Source organism: Neovison vison, chromosome 4 (assembly GCF_020171115.1).
Source record: "Neovison vison isolate M4711 chromosome 4, ASM_NN_V1, whole genome shotgun sequence".
In the NCBI taxonomy this organism is placed as follows: domain Eukaryota; kingdom Metazoa; phylum Chordata; class Mammalia; order Carnivora; family Mustelidae; genus Neogale; species Neogale vison.
This window is the reverse complement of record NC_058094.1, coordinates 81,960,831-81,978,935: the sequence shown is the minus strand read 5'-3', so window position 1 is coordinate 81,978,935 and position 18,105 is coordinate 81,960,831. Positions and strand designations below refer to the sequence as shown.

Genomic DNA, 18,105 nt, shown 5'->3' with positions numbered 1-18,105 from the left:
TTAATTAGGGAGTAAGATAATAAAGTACGCATTTGATCTGCTGCTAATTTTTTTTTTTTTTTTTTAAGTTTGGTGGTATAAAAAGGTCTAGGAATAGCGAAAGTACTGGAGATGGCGTTGTTGTGGGAAAAGCTTTTGTTTCAGATTCTGATAACTGGCTTAAATTACAAATTGTCAGTGAAAAATCTTATCCAATAACATGTGCCCATACCAGTTGAGTGAAACATTCTGGGCAAGTTTTCAAGTGAAAGTATTAACACTTAGAGGGGTGCCTGCGTGGCTTTGTAGGTTAAGCGTCTGCCTTCAGCTTAGGTGATGATCTCAGGGTCCTGGGATCTCAGGGTCCGGGGATTAAGCCTTGCGGCAGGCTCCCTGCTCAGGGGGAAATCTGCTTCCCTCTCTCCGTTTCCCCTTCTGCTCATGCTCTCTCTCGCAAATAAAATTTAAAAATCTTAAAAAAAAAAAGGTATTAACACTTAGAGAAAGAAAATGAGTAAGTGGCCCCCTAACTCTAAGAAAATTTATTTTAATAATTGACATTAAAAAATCCCATTTTGTAATCGATTAAAGTACATTTATCTGTTAGAAACATAAGGCAAAGCATAATTTTTGAAAAAGGATGAAACTATAGTAAGACTTTTACAAAACCAGTGTATAGCACAGGTCCATAAAGATCAGAACATCGTCTGGGGATGAAAATGAGGAGAGAATCATGAGGTCTCTATAATTTCCTAAGAATTCATGATTAGATTTTACTTCAAAAATTGTTCACAATGTTTTTAGAATCCTTCCTCTTTTGTATTTCCTTTGTCCCAGTGAGAAGCGCACATTACAAAATAATCTCACTTCATTTTTCTGTTTGAATTGGTAATGCAGGTTAATTATCAATCCTTTACACTACATTTAGTTTGGAATGACTCTCACAATTTTCAAAAATCTACCTTCAAGGATGAAAATTTGCCATTTTTCAAGATATTCAAAGTAATATGAGGAAACAAAATCCGTACCAAGATTTAAAAAACTTGAATGATAGCTCCACAAGGGAGTAAGTATGTGGCTGACCCCAAGTCACCTGTGGGAAGGAAAATGTTCAGTGACACTGAAGCTCTAGTGTGTTTGGTACTCCATCACCACATTGCTCTAGCCACCAAGCTCTAGGTGAACATTAAACTCATATAAGAAAAGATGATATTTGAGCCAATAATGTTTGCCTGCGAAATCCAGAACGAATGCAGTCTAAGATCATTTAAAAATCAGTCACATCATTAGGGAGGGTATGCACTTCGGTGAGTGCTGTGGTGTGTAAACCTGGCGATTCACAGACCTGTACCCCTGGGGATAAAAATATATGTTTATAAAAAAATAAAAAATTAAAAAAATAAAAAAAAATCAGTCACATATCAACACAGTATAACAGCGTTGCACTAGGAATAATTTCATTGAATACTTTCTATGTGTAAGGCCTGTAACAGCATTTGAGATGTTTGTTGGGAGCATTTGAGATGCTCCCAACTCACTGTTTGCGGAGTTGGGGAGGAAAGAGGTACTGCAGTAAATACTATGTAGCAATGACACAGATGTAGGAGAGAACAAAAGCAGTGAAAGAAGAATACCCTTGCCCTCCGGGGCCCTCTGCTCTAGTTGGGGAGGCAGACGAGAGAGAACGTAGGCGAGCAAAATGTATGAGTACATTAGAAGGTGATAAATATGTTTATTATTTATGTTAGAAGGTGATATATTAGATATATTATTAGATATATTAGAAGAATATATATATTAGATATATTAGAAGGTGATAAATATGTTTATTATTTATATTAGAAGGTGATAAAGGTGTTGTCCTGAAGGACAACAGGAGTTCCAGATAAAGGGAGTAGGAACATCAGGGCTGGGGTGGGTGGCCATAGTGCCAGAAAGACCCCTCAGGTAAGTGACATTTGAGGTATGAGCTAAGGGAGGGTGAGGACCTATGGCACCCTGCAAACATCTGTGACAGAGGGAAGAGCAACGATGAGCTTTGTGGAAAAGCAGGAGAAGAGGTAACTGGTAGAGAGGGAGGGGCAGGGTCCTGTGGGGAGGGGAGAGCTCATTCCCCATGGGCCATTGGAAATGGGTCCAGAGATAATGCAAGCCTGGAAGTCCTCAGAGTGGACACCGAGAACCTAGAGGACTGAGGGTAGACAGAGAGGAGAGAAGGGGTTCTGGGACTGATCTCCAAGACATTCCATCTTTGGAAGGCTTCACAGGAGTCTAAGCAGGAGTGACAGGTAAGGTGGGAACCTGTTCCGAGGTGTGGTACCCTCGAAGCCAGGCGAAGAAGATAGAGGAGGAAGTGATCAGCTCTGTCAAATCCTGCAGCCACATCAAGCAGGTCAAGAGGAATAAGAAACCACATACAGATGGGTTCCCTGCAGGACTTAAGGATGGTTTTGATGGAATGATGAGAAAGCAAGCCTATCTGGGAGAAATTTAGGAGAGAAACAGAGTCACACTTTCTTGAGGAGGTTAGCCATGAAAGGAAGAAGAGACAGGGGATCAAGGTGAAAGCCAAGTCAAGAGATGGTTTTTAACTTTTTTATTAGAAAAATTGAAACATACCTTCATACTGATTCAGAAGAAAATGATTCAGAATCAGAAGAGATTCAGAAGAGATCATACAGATGTTGGTGACTAAGTGGAAAGATTACTTTTTGCTAGAAACTCTCAATAATTGGCAGCTTTGAATATTTTGTGTATGAATACACTTTAATATTTCACCATTTACACACAAAAATTATTTTCCTGCATGTCACTCACTCCCTCACTCCCTCATGTGATATATAACCCAGCCAGGACTATACTGCCTGCTAAGGATGTAAGTGTAGAAAAAACAACAGATCCTGCCTTGTGTTTGCTTGAAACACTTCCCACCTCTCCTCCTCACTTACCATCTATTCTGGGATCTCTACTCCCCTGCCCGGTAAAGTAGAGAAAAAACTTAGGAGTGCCTCCCGTCCAGACAATGCCCAGGCCAAGTTATATCTGCAAGGAATTTGTGTGAATCACACTCTAAATCCTAATGACCCACAAGCACAGTTCTTCAAGGTTAAAAAAAAAAGTGGGGGGGCATGAGAGCTGGGCTCAGTGTACAATCTTTGTTCTTATCCCTGCAATAATTTGGTGGCACGACCTGTGCTGTTCCAGCACACACATTTCTCTGAATTTCCCCATCTCATGCCCCCTTCCCTGCCTCCATTACTTTGTAAGAACCATTTCCCAAAGATTTATCCACATTTTCTAAACTTCTTTGAACTTATAGGGCAAATCAATAATACTAAATGCCCAGTTTGGGAATTGTTTTAGCTTTTTGTTCCCATGGAAATCATTTTCCTTAGTCGTCCTCCTATGTTTGTAAAGGGCCTCATTTCTGTGTTCTTTGTGGGCTTCCTTTCTGCCCTCTCAGGGGCCAGCAGCGTGTGTGTCCTCAAGGCTTCAAGAACACTCTATCCCTTTCTTTCTATACTTTCTCTAGCCTCGTGATCTCGTGTCTGAATCTCTATATCAGGGTTTTATATTACTTCTTTTCACATCAGTGTTTTAGATGACCTTCCAGCTTCAGAATAATTTTGCATACCATTCTTCCTAAAGCACTACGCCACTAATCCACTTCCTTGTTTAAACTCTCGTGGCTTGCTCATACAAACCTGCAGCCGGGCACTCTTCACAGTGCCCTGTCCTGCTTAAGTCCATGCCTGCACTCTCTGTCTGTCCAGGTCCGGCTGGTCCTCAGAGCTCAGCTCAGGGCTCAGAGCTCAGATCCCTGAAGCTTTGTTCCTGCTCCCGCCTCTGCTGCCGTCTTAATTAATATTTCCTGACATCAGGTGCCCGAGTCTTTAAACTCTCTGAGTCACAGAATCCTTTGAGAAGGTGATGAAAACCATAAACACCCTTACCAAATAATCATTTGCATTAAGCGTTATGAGGTTCATAGACGCCCTGAAATACTGACTTGGATCTTCTGGGGTCAGTAAGTGTCAGATTATGACCTTCTGATCAAAGCACAAACATTTCTTCAACTCATTCACCTGACCCAGAAGCAACATTTTCTATCCCTACATCCTGTTCATTTCCTTCAAAAGGCACTTTCTGGAAGGGCAGAATTCACTTCAGATCTGACATATGCCTACAACATAGCAGGCATGCAAAAAATAGTTACTGAATACATGAACAATTGTTCCACTGCCACAGAAGGAACAGCTAGACCCAAATAGTCCTAAAAAGATGTGACTCCTCAAGAACGGATTCTGGATCCTTCACTCCATCATCACAGCTGACTTTATAATATCACTGAACTCATCATTGTGAGAAATGTTAAAGGATTTTTAACAGAATCACAAAATTAAATGGAAAAATTCCAGTCCAAAAAGAAAAAGCTGGCCTCTGCTTTCAAGGAGAATCTGTGAGGCTGTGAGAGAGGTTAGACCGACCTATGGGTAGTAGTTTTTTGCATCATCCATATGCTAACGATACTATAATTATGTTAAGGAAAGAAACATTAACTTGCTGACACACTTTAGGGACTTTATATTTATTGCAGAATCAAAAAGAAAAAGATGCCGCCTGTACCTCAAACACGTGTCCTATTTTTAAAAATTTCAATGTAATAATTATTTAAATCTAATTGTGATTAATTTCTCAAAAATTTTTCAGTAGAGACATGAATTAATGTACTTCCCCATTAAAAAAATGTTTATGCCTTTAGTGAGCAAAATACAGTAATTCTGCTTAGGATTCTACATCTTAGGGGTCTCATGCTACAAGCTGTAATAATTATTGTACAACGAAAACGCACTATCCACTTGGCATTTTGTATATTCTTACAGACTGTTTCCCTAGATTTTCACAATTTCATGAGATGATTGTTGATAGCCCTGCTTTAAGAAACTGGAGGTTCAATGAGTTCAAATGAGTTTAAAAACTGTCTAAGGCCATGATACTAGTAAATGGTACTACGGAGAAGCTGAGTTTACCTGACTCAAGTGGCGCAGGTTCTGATCAGCCAAATAAATCAAAACAAAACAAAACAAAACACATAAACATTTCTAATTGTTTTATGCTGTTTTTGTTTTTTCAATCATCTCAGCATGAAATCATGTCATATATACATTTTTTCCATAATCCTCTTAGCTCTAAGCATAAATAAATATGTATTGAACATTTAACTATTGACTGGCTAAATTGCCCTAAAACATTCCTAAAGTCAACTATATAAACCAGGATATTATTACTCAAAATTCTGAATCTGAGTCCTCTAATTCTAGAATCTCACAGAACATACCACTGAAGATCGCTTACGTGATTAGTTCTTTTTTGAGATCTCTTGCATGGAGCTTGGGTTTAGGGCTTGGAATGGAGGCCTCTCCAGGAAACTTTTTTTCCTCTAAATTTTCTAGAGAGCTCACTGGGTCTTTCTAGAAGAAAAAAAAAATACAGAAGAACAGAAGGCATTAGGGAACCCTGGATAGACAACTGTATTTGAAGTCATCAGGGTGGAATTTGAGTTTTAATTTAACAACTTAGCTGCAATTCTTCAAAGGATTTGTACAGAAAATCAATAAGGTAATAAGTATAAGGATATATCCTGATTAATATGGACCTCTGTCCTTGATGAAGAATAAAAAATTACAATTCATGGGGGAATACCTTTACAAGTTCACGTTTTGGCAAATACAACTACAGAGGCATTTCTTGAGCTATATAACTAATATGTTTCAGACTTTATTGTATAATGAATGTTTCCTAGATAAAATGGGAATAGTTCTTTATATACAGGACAATTATTGGTAAAACTAAAGAAATTTTGCAAAAATAAAACACAAATTTTAAACAAAAAGAATGCCAATTTAGGTTAACAAAATGTCCCTCTTAATATAGAAATAATTAAGATTTAAATTGTTTGTTAAATATGTAATAAGTTGCCCACAATATTTAGCCATTGAATTTTTTTGGATAATTGCTTTTATTATCACATTACTTCCTATTTTTCTTAAGTTACCACTTTTGCTAAGTTGATATCTTATAATGCTTTAGTCATTGGATGGAATGTTTTGCTGGATTATCACTAATTTTTGTGGTCTTCTTTTAAGCTTAATACTGATCTTGATTTTTGTAAGGAAGATTTAGTAACGCTTTCAAAAAACTTATTTACCATCTGATATCTTACAGAAGACTGATGATGGTTTTCCTCAGCTATATAATTAGCTTACTTTCATCTTAAACTTATAACCAGTAACTATATAATACTTCCTGCATTTAATACTAAAATCAGATTAACTAACAGAGAATTTCTGATTCTCAAAAGTACTGATCTCTTTAAAATGAGAAAACTATTTTGGATTATTCAAGGTAAGTCTCATTTAAATTAAATGGATATAAAAATGTGATGGCAAAATACAATTTTAATAATCCTGAGTCTGCACTCAAAATCAATGGAAAAGCAAAATATCTGGGTTTTCTCCATCAAGGAAAAATTCTGCACCTTGATCTCAGTCATAAAGGCAAGAGTAATTTTTTTCACTAATTACTTGGATAGCAATTCAGGCCTTTTCCACAAAACCATACAGAGGTAAATACATTGGTAAACTATCTCAAGTGACTCTTGAGGCCAAATTAATAAAGCCTGGTTTGGTACAATTTCTTTCTTCATATTATTTATATTCTAAGTTTTTTTTAAATTGGTGTATGTTTGAAAATATTAGGAGATAATAGTACACCGCTTGAAAATAAGGAGACATGGATGCTTGATTATAGTGACCCTTTAAGGTACAAAGGGGAGTGCCACTTGGATGCTACTTCCATGGAATCTTTAGCAAAATGGATGGTCCTTCTCCTTTTCAAGTTTTATAGTATAAATACCTAATATGAAGCAATTCCTAATTAGAAGACCTTAAACCTGATAATGCCACTATCTATTCCATTTGGTGTTAACTGGATTTCACCCAAGTAGTGTTTTCCACTACAATTTATAAATGTCTTGGCTTTTTGAAAGTAGATACAAATGCTAAATCCAATATTGTCTCAGTGTGGAACAGCCTTTGTTTTTCCGTTTAGGATGCTGATTTTTTTTTTAAATAGCATACAGTGAAAAAGAGCCTTTTATTATTTTCTTTATGATAAAATTAAGAACAAAGTATTCTTAAAGACATGTACATTTATAGATGAACATATAAAGTTTATCAGCTATCATTTGACTGCTAAATCTATACATAATGGAAGATAAGGGAATAAGGGATGTTGAAAAAAATCAACAATTACAAAAATTTAAGTTATTATTTTAACTAAAACATATATAAAAATAATGCTTACAAAATATATGGTATTTAATTTGGTATAGTAACATGTGGTAATGTTTTAAAAGGATAATTTCACTGGATATGAGCTTTTAAATATTTTGTGGGTTCTTATAAAAACTATGGACTCATATTCATGCAATTACATTATGAAATAATTGTCTTTTTCCCTTTTCTTTGCTGAGCATCCTACCCCAAGAAACCTGTAGAAAGCATATGTACTAAAATACAGGTGATCATCACTGGAAGAATTCTTATTTTGTTATACTATCACTGTACATTAGATAAATTTTTAAATAACACCCAGTAAAAAATAAGCCAATGTCATTTGGAAGAATTTTTTCAAATTTAAAAATATAATTTAAAAAATAATAATTTTATCTTGTGGCTATGTAAGAGAGAATTTGGCATATATATGTTGTGTTTGGAAAGTATACAGATGCAATGAAATTCTTTTAATGTACAGATGGAAGTTTATATTGATTTCAGTAAAGACCAGAACATAATGGTAACATGAATAACAGATAATAGCATCTGGCACTTTTAACATTTTAAGCCCTGAAATCTTTGGAGAACTGACAGTTGAATGGAACTGACAGCCCTAGTTATTTCTCAGCACTTTCCTTTCGAGATTTTTTGAGTTTTTTCCAGATTCAGGATTTTTTTTTTTTTTTTTAGAGGGCATCTGGACAGGTTATTTCACTGAGAGAGACAGACAATATTTTCTGAAAATTACCACCAAAATTAAGCAACTGTTGTGCATATGAACTAGATAACAATGAATTAGAAATAATCGGTCCATTTCTCTCTCTCTCTCTGTGTGTGTGTGTGTGTGTGTGTGTGTGTGCGCGCGCGCGCGCGTGAGTATCATGTGGGGTAAGGGTGGAGGTGCCAGTGTGAAGGACAGGGTGTCCGATCAGGAGCTGACTACCACCCAGTCTTCAAATATTCACGGTATATTGTTTGGGCCGAGTGCAGCATCTAAGTGGGCTCATTGGGAAAAGCAGGCACGGGCCACTTCCTGTGATTAGTTTGTGTGGTTATGCCCTGTAGATCACGGCCAAGGCAGGTTTGGTCCTGCTTCCCTGGGAGCATTGTTGGGTCCCCCACACCTCGCCAAGCACCATTTCTTCTTCCTTCTTTTCTTCCCTTCTCTTTCTAATTGTCCTCAATATTCCCTTGTTATTGCCACTTTTTGATGGGCTGTTTCATCTTTTCCTTCTCTCCATTCTCTCCCTTCTCCTCGTGCTTCATTTGGGCTTCTGCCCAAGCCCATTTCTTGATTTCTGTAGGACCAAAGACTAACAACGTCCTTGATCCTCAATTTTCTCCTCCAAAACGTTGACAATAATCCCGCTTTTCATGACTGTTAGGATAATGAGACACCATGTGTAAAGATCCCTTATCTTTATTCTTACTGAACTCAGTGTCCCTCTGCTACCTTCACAACAAGGACGTTGAATACAATCTATTTTTTCAAAATAGTAACTATCAAGTATCACAGTTCTCATTTATAAGAGTCAGAACAGGGTGATAAATTCTATTTATAGATTAGCTCACCACAGACAAAAGCACAAATAAGGAAGGGTGAGGCACTATCTTAGGGAGTTATAGTGCCACAGAAGCACTTTTGTGTGAGGGTGTCCCCATCAGGTACACCAAGCAATGAGTCATTCATGGTCAGATCACCGTGATAACAAAAATTAAGCTTGAAAAATATTTGGTCAGGGTGCCTGAATGGCTCAGTTGTTTAATCGTGGGACTCTTGATCTAGGTTCAGGCTGTGATCTCAAGGTACTGAGATCAAGTCCTGCGTGGGGCTCTATGCTGGGAATGGGGCCTGCTTAAGATTCTCTCTTTCCCTTTCCCTTTGCCCCTCCCCCAAAGCTGGAACAGGCATACTCTCTCTAAAAACAAACAAAAACAAAACAATAACAACAAAACAATTTGTCAACTCAAACCTAGGGCAAGCACCTTGACTCTAGGAACTCACTTAGCATCTTCAAAGTCCTCTTTTGTCATTCTTAGTGACATCGAATCTCCACATTCTCCATTCCAGATTTCAGAATGCTTAGGTTGCAAACTGTAGCAGGAAAAGTCTGTACTGTCAGACCTGAAGTAAGTAAGCCATTCTGAAAAGAGCAGAAATCTAATCTAACCAAATCTGTTTTTCCCAGGAATTTTCTGGGAAATAAAACACTGTCACAGATATATAAGCATTAGAATAAGAACATACTCCAATTGAATTTATGAAGCTGCTAAGGTGAATCTAGATGTTTTTTGGAATTATGCAAAAAAAAATGAGATTGGAAATAAAGAAGCTATTTGTTATAAGACCTCATTTTCTGGCTATCTGAGTGATAAGAGGTATAGCCAAGGAGGTTCTTGAGGTACTTACTAGACCTCCAAATGGGAGGAGGGTCTCAGAATATGAGCACATTTTTGTCATTCTTATGAGGCCAAAAACTATAACCAAGATAAAACAATATAAGAGACCTTAAATGAAAACAAGATCCTACATAACACAAATTTGCTTCATTACCACTCAGGACTGAATCAGTATGCCTGACATTGGAAGGAAGATTTCTGGTGATTTTTGACCATGGTCCATTTATGGCAGTCATAGGATGGGGACAGAAAGTCTAAGTCTAAGCACATGACACTGAGATCTCCCAAACAAGGTGGGTTTTATCCTAGTGGGATTCATCTGAGAATAGGAGCACAGTTATGCTTACTGTGTCAATACAGTCCTTCATGTGACATGAGACTTTTACTGAACCACATCAACAGATCTTCTAACTAGGATTTGGTTTCCTTTTGGTGGTGTAGAGGGGATATGCTGGGATATGCCATGATCCCATCGACCATCGGACTAGCTGAGGATGAAGCAGTTTTATGAATGAGAGAGTATTCCCTTTCTCTAAACCTGGCTTCTACAGAGTAGGATTGGTTCAACAATCTTGATCTCATCGTGATTGTGCTTCTCAACAACTTACACTACCTCCTTACCTCCATTTCAGACCAGTTTTTGCAAAATGATCAGTTCATATGAATACTGACAGATTTCCAGATCATAAAAATAAACAGCAGTTAAGCATGACTTCTGTTATTTTTGCACAAGTCTAAAATGGCAGGGGGGAATGTGGTGGAGGGAAGAAGTACGTGTTCGCCCATCTGTGGTCATCACCTAAGGTAAACCAGCTACTAATACTTTGCAGGTATTAGTTTTATAATAATCAGAGTCAAACATACATTATTTTTAGAAATGGTTCTTCTAAAATAGCATTATGATAGGTTAACGAAGACCATTCCTAAATACTTGGAGCAGATTTTGTAAACCCAAGCAGAATAAAATGAGTAAGACTGTATGGCAGAATCTAGTCAGAAAGTGCTGTTGTATGGATTCCCCTCCCACTTCTTTGTGATGGTGTGGGTGGTGGTAACACAGAGTCTACCTCAGAGCCTGGGGGATCCTCCAGGAACCCATCCCTGACCACTGTACCTAGGGTTGGCATTCCTCCCCCGCCCCCCGTCATTGTGTGTCTGCTAGTTCTATTCCATTTGTCACTGTATTTGTTCACCTGCCAGTGTCCCTACCAGACTGAGCATACATGTGCAAGAAGTTTGTCACATTTGATGCTGCAACCTTGGGACCTGTGTTACTGCCTGGACATGGAGATGCCAGCAAAAGTGTTCTGAAGGAAGCAAGGAAGGAGGGAGGGAGTGAAGGAAGGAAGGAGGAAAGGAAAGGAAAAGGGAAGGGAGAGAGGGAAGGAAAGAAAGGATAAAGGAAGGAAAGAAAGAAGGAAGAAGAGAGCAAAGGAGGAAGGAAAGAAGAAAGGAAAGGAGGGAGGAAGAGAGGAATGTAAAAAGGAAGGAAGGAAGGAAGCGGAATTGGAGAAACAACCCAATCTTGTGATCACTATTGTTTCTGTCAACTTATGCTCTGAGATGTTAAAGCATATGCGAAAATCAAATTAGCCCCCCCCCAAATTTCTCAACTTCAATAAGATGAAAAAAGTGGTTCACCCTTCCAAAGACAGTGGCTATTTTATTTCTTTAAACATATCAACCAGCAAATATCAACAACTTTCCTGACAAACAGCAAAGCAAAACAAATCACTACTGTAACAATTAGGGTCACATTTGCAAAGACATAGAATCTAAATAGTGGAGGTTTCTGGCAGTGACTCGTTTTGGATGACACTAAGTCATGGTTAAGCAGTCTAGGCCAGGTGGCTCAAACTATGGAGATAAAGGCTTGATGAACCTGCACAGCCACAACATCTAGCTACTCCAAAGATAACCAAATATACAAATGCATCGCCTTGACTTTGGGATTGATACAACTTAGACATGACTCAAATACCTCAGCCAATGGCTCTATATGTAGATATGCTTACATAGTTCCTTCATGAAACCAAGGAAAGCAATTTGACATGATTCTTATTCATCCCTGATTCTATTTCATTTTCTATCCTCTGGTTCAGAAAGAGTTAGCAAGTTGGCATTTCAGTGTTGAGTGATAACGTGCACCTTCCAGGCTGCCGTAGCTGAAGGGGTGGCTAATATAATCTCTCATGCGATGCACACAACTGCAGCCCTAATGGGGATCAAATTCGCTACAGTGACATCATTTTAGGCAAGTGACAGGAAAAGCTGGATTCATTTACCAGTTTCTGATGAAATTTAAGATCACCACTTTACCAAAATCTAAAACATGGTACAGAATTGTGTATCATCTAAACAGGAATATGAAAAATAATGCAGGAGGAAAAAGCCAAGACTACTCTCTAATCATGCTCTCTCTTAAACTTAGTGATTGACATATTGAAACAATACCTCTTTCTCCTCCTCTGTCTTCCCATGAGTTTTGCTATAGTTGATAGGAGTATCCCAGCCCTCTTGATCACAGAGAGCCTGATAGAATGCTGCATTGACCAAAATGCTGCTTGTTTTGAATGGGGAAGTGGAAGGAGTTGGAATAGAAGTGTTAGAGGAAGTTAGGGGTGCAGCTTTGTCCAGGATTCGATTTTTTTTCAGGCTTAAGTCCAATGTGCCATTTTCATCCACTTCTATCTCGGCTCCCTGGTATACAATAGGAAACAGAAAAACATTTAAACAGTTTGCAGTTATAGCCTAGCCATGTGGGGCTTTTAAGGGATAATTTTAAATGCAAGCTTTTATGTAAGTATATCTGATTTAAAATCTAGCTTTCTGATTTGCTTTGGTTAATGTTCAATTCTTAGGCAGACTTTTAAGAGCAGCACCATTAGTGAGCTTCATGTTTCTGGGTTTAAACAAAGTAGAGCCTAATATAAATAAGATGTTCCAAATGCTAAATGTATTGGCTAACCCTGTTTTATATATTTTTTTGAAGTTTAGCTTTAAATCTCCTTTTCTGGCTTGCAGAATTATCACTCTCAATTCATCATTTATAGCATTAACACTTGAGTTTATAAAAAGGCACAGCACTACTTCCCAGCTCACCCCCCCCAATACAGTATTAATCTAATGTGAATATATGCAAAAATAACCAGCTGCAAGAGAATTTTTTATTGGGATATTAGAGTAATACGGATGTGACCTTTTCCTCTGGGTTACTTGAATCAGAAAAAGCTTTGTTTACTTGAAGGGGGCCGGTGCAGCAGAGGCAGACAGGGCAAACTGTTGTTGATTCTGGGGGCCTTCAGGAGCAGGTGCCAACAGGCCTATTTGGGGGTAAGTTGTACAGTGAAACTTCAGAACAAAGCTGATTCTTTTCCAGACACTTTGTATGAAACTTAAAACTCACTATACCTCACGGCATTTCTCCTTGGGATAGCTTTGGCTGTCTTTCTGTTGTGTTGTTGCTGTTGTAGTAGTTTAAGGTACAAGACCCAAAGACTGCCCACGTGCTCTGGATTTTCCAAAGGACACACGCCAAAGGATGGCTCCTGTGCTGTCACCAATGGTGAGCACTGCCACGCAGTAGGACTCAGGACGCGGGAAGAACTCACTTGTCTTTTTCTTAAATGGATCAGATAAATACCTCTTCGTATTTTCACTATCATCCATCAAGTCACAATTAAATCTTGGACAAGGTCTCTGCTCTTTTTCCTCTTGGCTGGCAAAGCAGGAGTCTCTTTGAATATGTTAGCAAGATCCCTAACGCATATGGTAGCCAGTTACTTCCCCATGGGGGATTTATTTTAACTCCCCATTTACACTCTGCCTTCTCCCTCCCCAACAGTTGCTGAGGACTGAGGTGTGGGCCAAAGTAGTTGAGCTCCAAAAGCTCACTGCTTGCACCTGATTTAGAAAACAAGGCACCTCTTCTGTTTGCTTGTTTCACCTGCAAAGTTCCTATTTAAATCTCAGCCTCTGAGGTAGGTATGCTTTATTATATTTGTGGGAGGTAAATATACTTCTAATATGTTTGCACTAAGATGCTTTGGCTATATCTTTCTGTCCCTTTTAGTAAATAGTTTAATCTCCTGTGATAGTTTTAAGCCCTGAATTTGACAGTACAGCTTATCCGGGATAATAACTTAGTAACCACAACATCTTATGCCATCTGTATAATATCAAATACATTTTTATACCAGCATTAATAAACCTTAGTTACAAAAATCCAAGATATTAACCATATCAGTGCCATGTGCTCTCTCCGTGGTGTAACAATGTATTCTGTCATGAGCACATCAAAATAATTCTTGGCTTCATAGCTGATATGTAACTATAGCAATGAAACAGAGCTATAGTAATCAAGTTTAATGGCCAATGTAAAGTAAAATGCTAAATATTGTAGTTGCTGACATTTTTCATTAAAAAAAATAAAAAACTTGGGTTAAGACTGCACAACCAACATTCACATAAAATTCCAGACCTCTGTGACAGATGGCTTAGGAAAAAGAAGCCATGTGACTGGGCTGCAGAGTTTTATAGTGCAAAACCCATAAATAGTGCAGATTCGATCTCCCTGAAAAAAATATCAACGATTCCAAGACAACACTAATATATATTTTAGTTCTTGCAGAAAAGAATTCCAAATAGTAAACAAAAAAAATTATAGATTCTTGGAGTTGTTATGATTCTACATCTTGAGTAATCATGAGCTGATTGAGGGGAAAAAATTACTTTTAATATTTAAAAGAGGCGCTCTTGTATATCCCGTGCCCCAGCCGGCTGCTCTGAGCACCTGACTTGACAGGGAGAAAGCACGTTTGGGCAGCAGGGTACAGATGGGCTTTAAGTGAGCGCACAGATGCATTCAACAATTACACACAGTACCAGAGAAGGGTCCCTTTCTGCCCATAGATGGGTGGATCACACGTTTACTGCATGGATTTTTTATTCAGATGTCAATAGACATCACTTCTCTCTGTGCTTGAAACTCCAAATGGCAGCACACAAAGGAGGGGGTGGTGGGAGAGGCCATAGGAGCAGGAGGGCATAACATTCAGCGGACATGGAGCCCCACTGCTGACTTCTAGCATTCTGATTTCTAAAAGCACCATTCGCCATTCTGGATCCTTATTTTAATCATTTAAATTTAAATTTAAAGGGTTTTTGTGAGGGTAGACATAAGTCCAATACTATTTACATACTTGCCAAGTTAGGGCCAACATCAAGGACCATCACTTTCAGCCATTTTTGAGGTACTGATGCCATATATGATGTATTTATTAATTAAATTATTGAGAAAGCACTTGTTGTCTTCAAGCCTCCATATTTTGGGGAAAAGAAAACTGAAAAATATATTGTTCCTGCCTTCAAGGAGCTTATCTTATACATAGAGGAGATTGTTAGTGAAAGATAATTTAATAAATAGAAATTATTATTCAACTGAAAGTTGAATAATTATTTCTTATATAATCCTTATGTGTATCATAAACTGAGAAATGATTCAGAGGTCTGCCAACAGAGAAATGATTAATGAAATTATGCTGCATTTATTTAATGGCACATTATACAACCAGTAAAATGATAATTATGAGGATTATATTACAACAAGGAAAAGACATTTATTACGGAAAGCAGGAAACAACCTGACATTCCTGTTTTGCCTACAACCAGGGGGAAAGGGTAGAAATTTGTTCCCTGAAGAACAAAAGAAAAAACAAAGAAATCACTGTACTTGTATTTATAAGATAGTCTTAAGGCCGGTCTCCAATGAGGCAAATGACAGCATAATAATGTTTTAACAATTAAAAATTAAACATTCAAAGGTGGTAATGAAATAAAGTTAACTTTGCTTAAAAGTTCTACTGTGAAAATTGTTCACTTTCAAAACATAGATATAAGAAGACACCACTGTTTGCTGTATTTGTCAAGTTTTCTATTAACACAAGAGGGGATGACCGCCATCTTTTCCATTTTGACTTGGCTATCAGGGAGTACAAAAATGTATCCCTCATCTTAGGTTTCTGCTGTAATTAGCTTCTGGTTTTCATCCTCTGAGTCATGTTTTTTCTTTTGCTTCAGAGTGTTTTGTTTGGGGAGTATCTTTTCTGCACTGAAAGCTATCTGAAATATGTTTTTAAAGTAAGCAGTGTATTAACAATAAAATATGAAATTAAAGTATCTTATTCTTACCAAATAGTAATTGAGTATTAAAACAGATAAGTTCAGAGTATAAACTTAGGAAATTTATACAATATAAATAGAATGATGGAATTCAGGGGAGAAATCAGTGTCTGACATAAGGTATAAAATTAAAATTAAATTTATAACCATTTTCCAAAAATCTTTGTCTAAGACTTGGAACCAAAGCAATGAAAATTCTTAAGTTGGCCAGCAGTCTATATGAAACACGAAGAAAAGATCTTTAAGAACATAAGAAGTTGGACAGGTATGAATTAAAACTTCAGTTCCAACAGTTACAGTTATGCCAGTCTGAGAAAATTATTTAATATCTCCATACTACTATTTCTCCACCTGCTAAATGGGATGATATCTTCTCTACAGAGTTTCTGGAAGGATTAAAAAGAATTAATATAAACAAAGTGCTTCTTTACAGTGCCTGGCACTTTGTAGGTATTCAATAAGTGACAACTTATAATAAAAATAATTTGTGTTTTCAAATGCTAAAAGAGACATCCCTATGCTACTGTATGCAGAGATAAAGAGAGAATTACTGAATATATACACACATATCAGTTGGTTCCTTGTGATCTCCGACCCAAGTCTCTCATAACATTTCATTCAAAATATACGGTATAATCTGACATGATATTAAAGTTACTGAAAAAAGCTGCTTTTGGATTCTTACCATCCCAAGAGCCTTCAAGCTATTTCTGATATCCGGCAGCAAGGATGGTGAAGTGTTATCATGTTGTTTCTAGGCTTTATTCAAGCACAAAACAGACTTTGAACTTTAAACATTTCAAGCAAGTGTCAGTTTTTTGTTTTCTTTTAAGGCACACTGTGCATATGCCACTTTGTCTAAACAGGTGGGGAAAACACCAAAACAAACAACAGAATGCTTGGCAAGCAGAAGTGATCAGGATAAAGATAGACCATGTGCGTGATCCTACCTCTGTTGCTGAGGGTAGGAGGAAGCAAGGAAACAGGGGAGTGTCTCTGACACTGGCACGTGCTCTCAGGGGCCGGAGGACAGCCTTCAGTACACCCAGCAAACCCAGGATGCTCATTCTATGCCAGCCGCCTGTTTCTACTGAATGCTGTGTTCATAACAGCAGCAACGGTGGCCAGACGGAAGGGGGAGGGTTTGAAGCTGTGGCCCAAACTCATATTAATTCCAAATTAAAATGAAGGACATTATACCAATCTTAGAACCAATAAAAATACTAGTTTCAAGAGAGGGCTCATACTTCAAATTACCCTAAACCATTATATTGATATTGATATTGATATATATTGATATTGATAAACCTAATATTGATATTACTAATTTTTTCTTCTGACTTGATTCCTCAGAGATACTTAAAGCAACATACAGGTGATTTTGGTGGTGTAGATGTATTGTGTACATGTTGGATTGTATTTTAATAAACAAATAATTCTTTTTCACATCCACTTTGAGGATATGATGGACTCATTGGGGCAGTGGTGGGCGAAGGTAGCACTGACTTTTTCAATTCGGTGTTGGGAAAGGGTCCATGAAGGACGTGCTTTAGTGTTGGGTAGACAGTCAGGTGGGGCTAGGAAACTTCGGAAAGAGAAGTGGAATATCCTTATTCCTGTGGAATATCCTTATTGTCCCACATTGTTTTTAGACTGTGTGGGAACTCAAAGTTATTTTGCCTCTCTGAAGACAGCCCCTGCTGCCATTATTCTCCATAAGAATAGGGATTTTCTAAATCATGAATTTAGATTTCTCACTAAACTTGGACTCAGTTGCAGGTAGCACAGGAAGTATCTGTATTAGCCCCAACAGGAGGATATGGAGGCCATTTAAAGTTTAGTGTCCTTTGGCTTGATTTTAAAAATGTTGTGCCCACATGTGACAGCCTGATCTATAATTTGTTCTCCTACTGGGCTTTGTAAGAAATGTCAGAGAAACTCATTCCATCAAAGAAAGGACAGCATGGAGGCAGAAGGAAAATGAGAAATCTGCCCTCAGTTCTCTGGGTTCTGATCAAAACCACCCATGCCTCCCCTGGACATTAGAAACATCACCTATAAAAACACAGTTCTTTGCCTGGAATAACAATTTCTTTTTTTCTGCTTCAGCCAAAACCACCTTGACGGGACGGGTCTGTGGCAGGATCTAACATATGTCTTGGGAAGTCCAAATCTCATAGACCATTTGGTGGGTAGAGCTAAGAGTCCA

The 18,105-nt window shown here is 37.8% G+C and overlaps 1 protein-coding gene across 3 annotated transcripts in view; it reads right to left on the bottom strand.

Moving 5' to 3' along the window:
- Positions 1 to 18,105, bottom strand: part of ST18 (ST18 C2H2C-type zinc finger transcription factor) — a 103,160-nt gene that overhangs the window by 22,976 nt on the left and 62,079 nt on the right. For 2 of the 3 annotated variants that reach the window (XM_044245608.1, XM_044245609.1), the window contains 2 exons: positions 12,171 to 12,416; positions 5,335 to 5,450 (listed from right to left, as the gene is read on the bottom strand). In XM_044245608.1, the coding sequence (XP_044101543.1) occupies positions 5,335 to 5,450; positions 12,171 to 12,416 (362 nt within the window). The remainder of the gene's footprint in view (positions 1 to 5,334; positions 5,451 to 12,170; positions 12,417 to 18,105) is intronic. The other variant, XM_044245610.1, reaches the window with a different exon arrangement.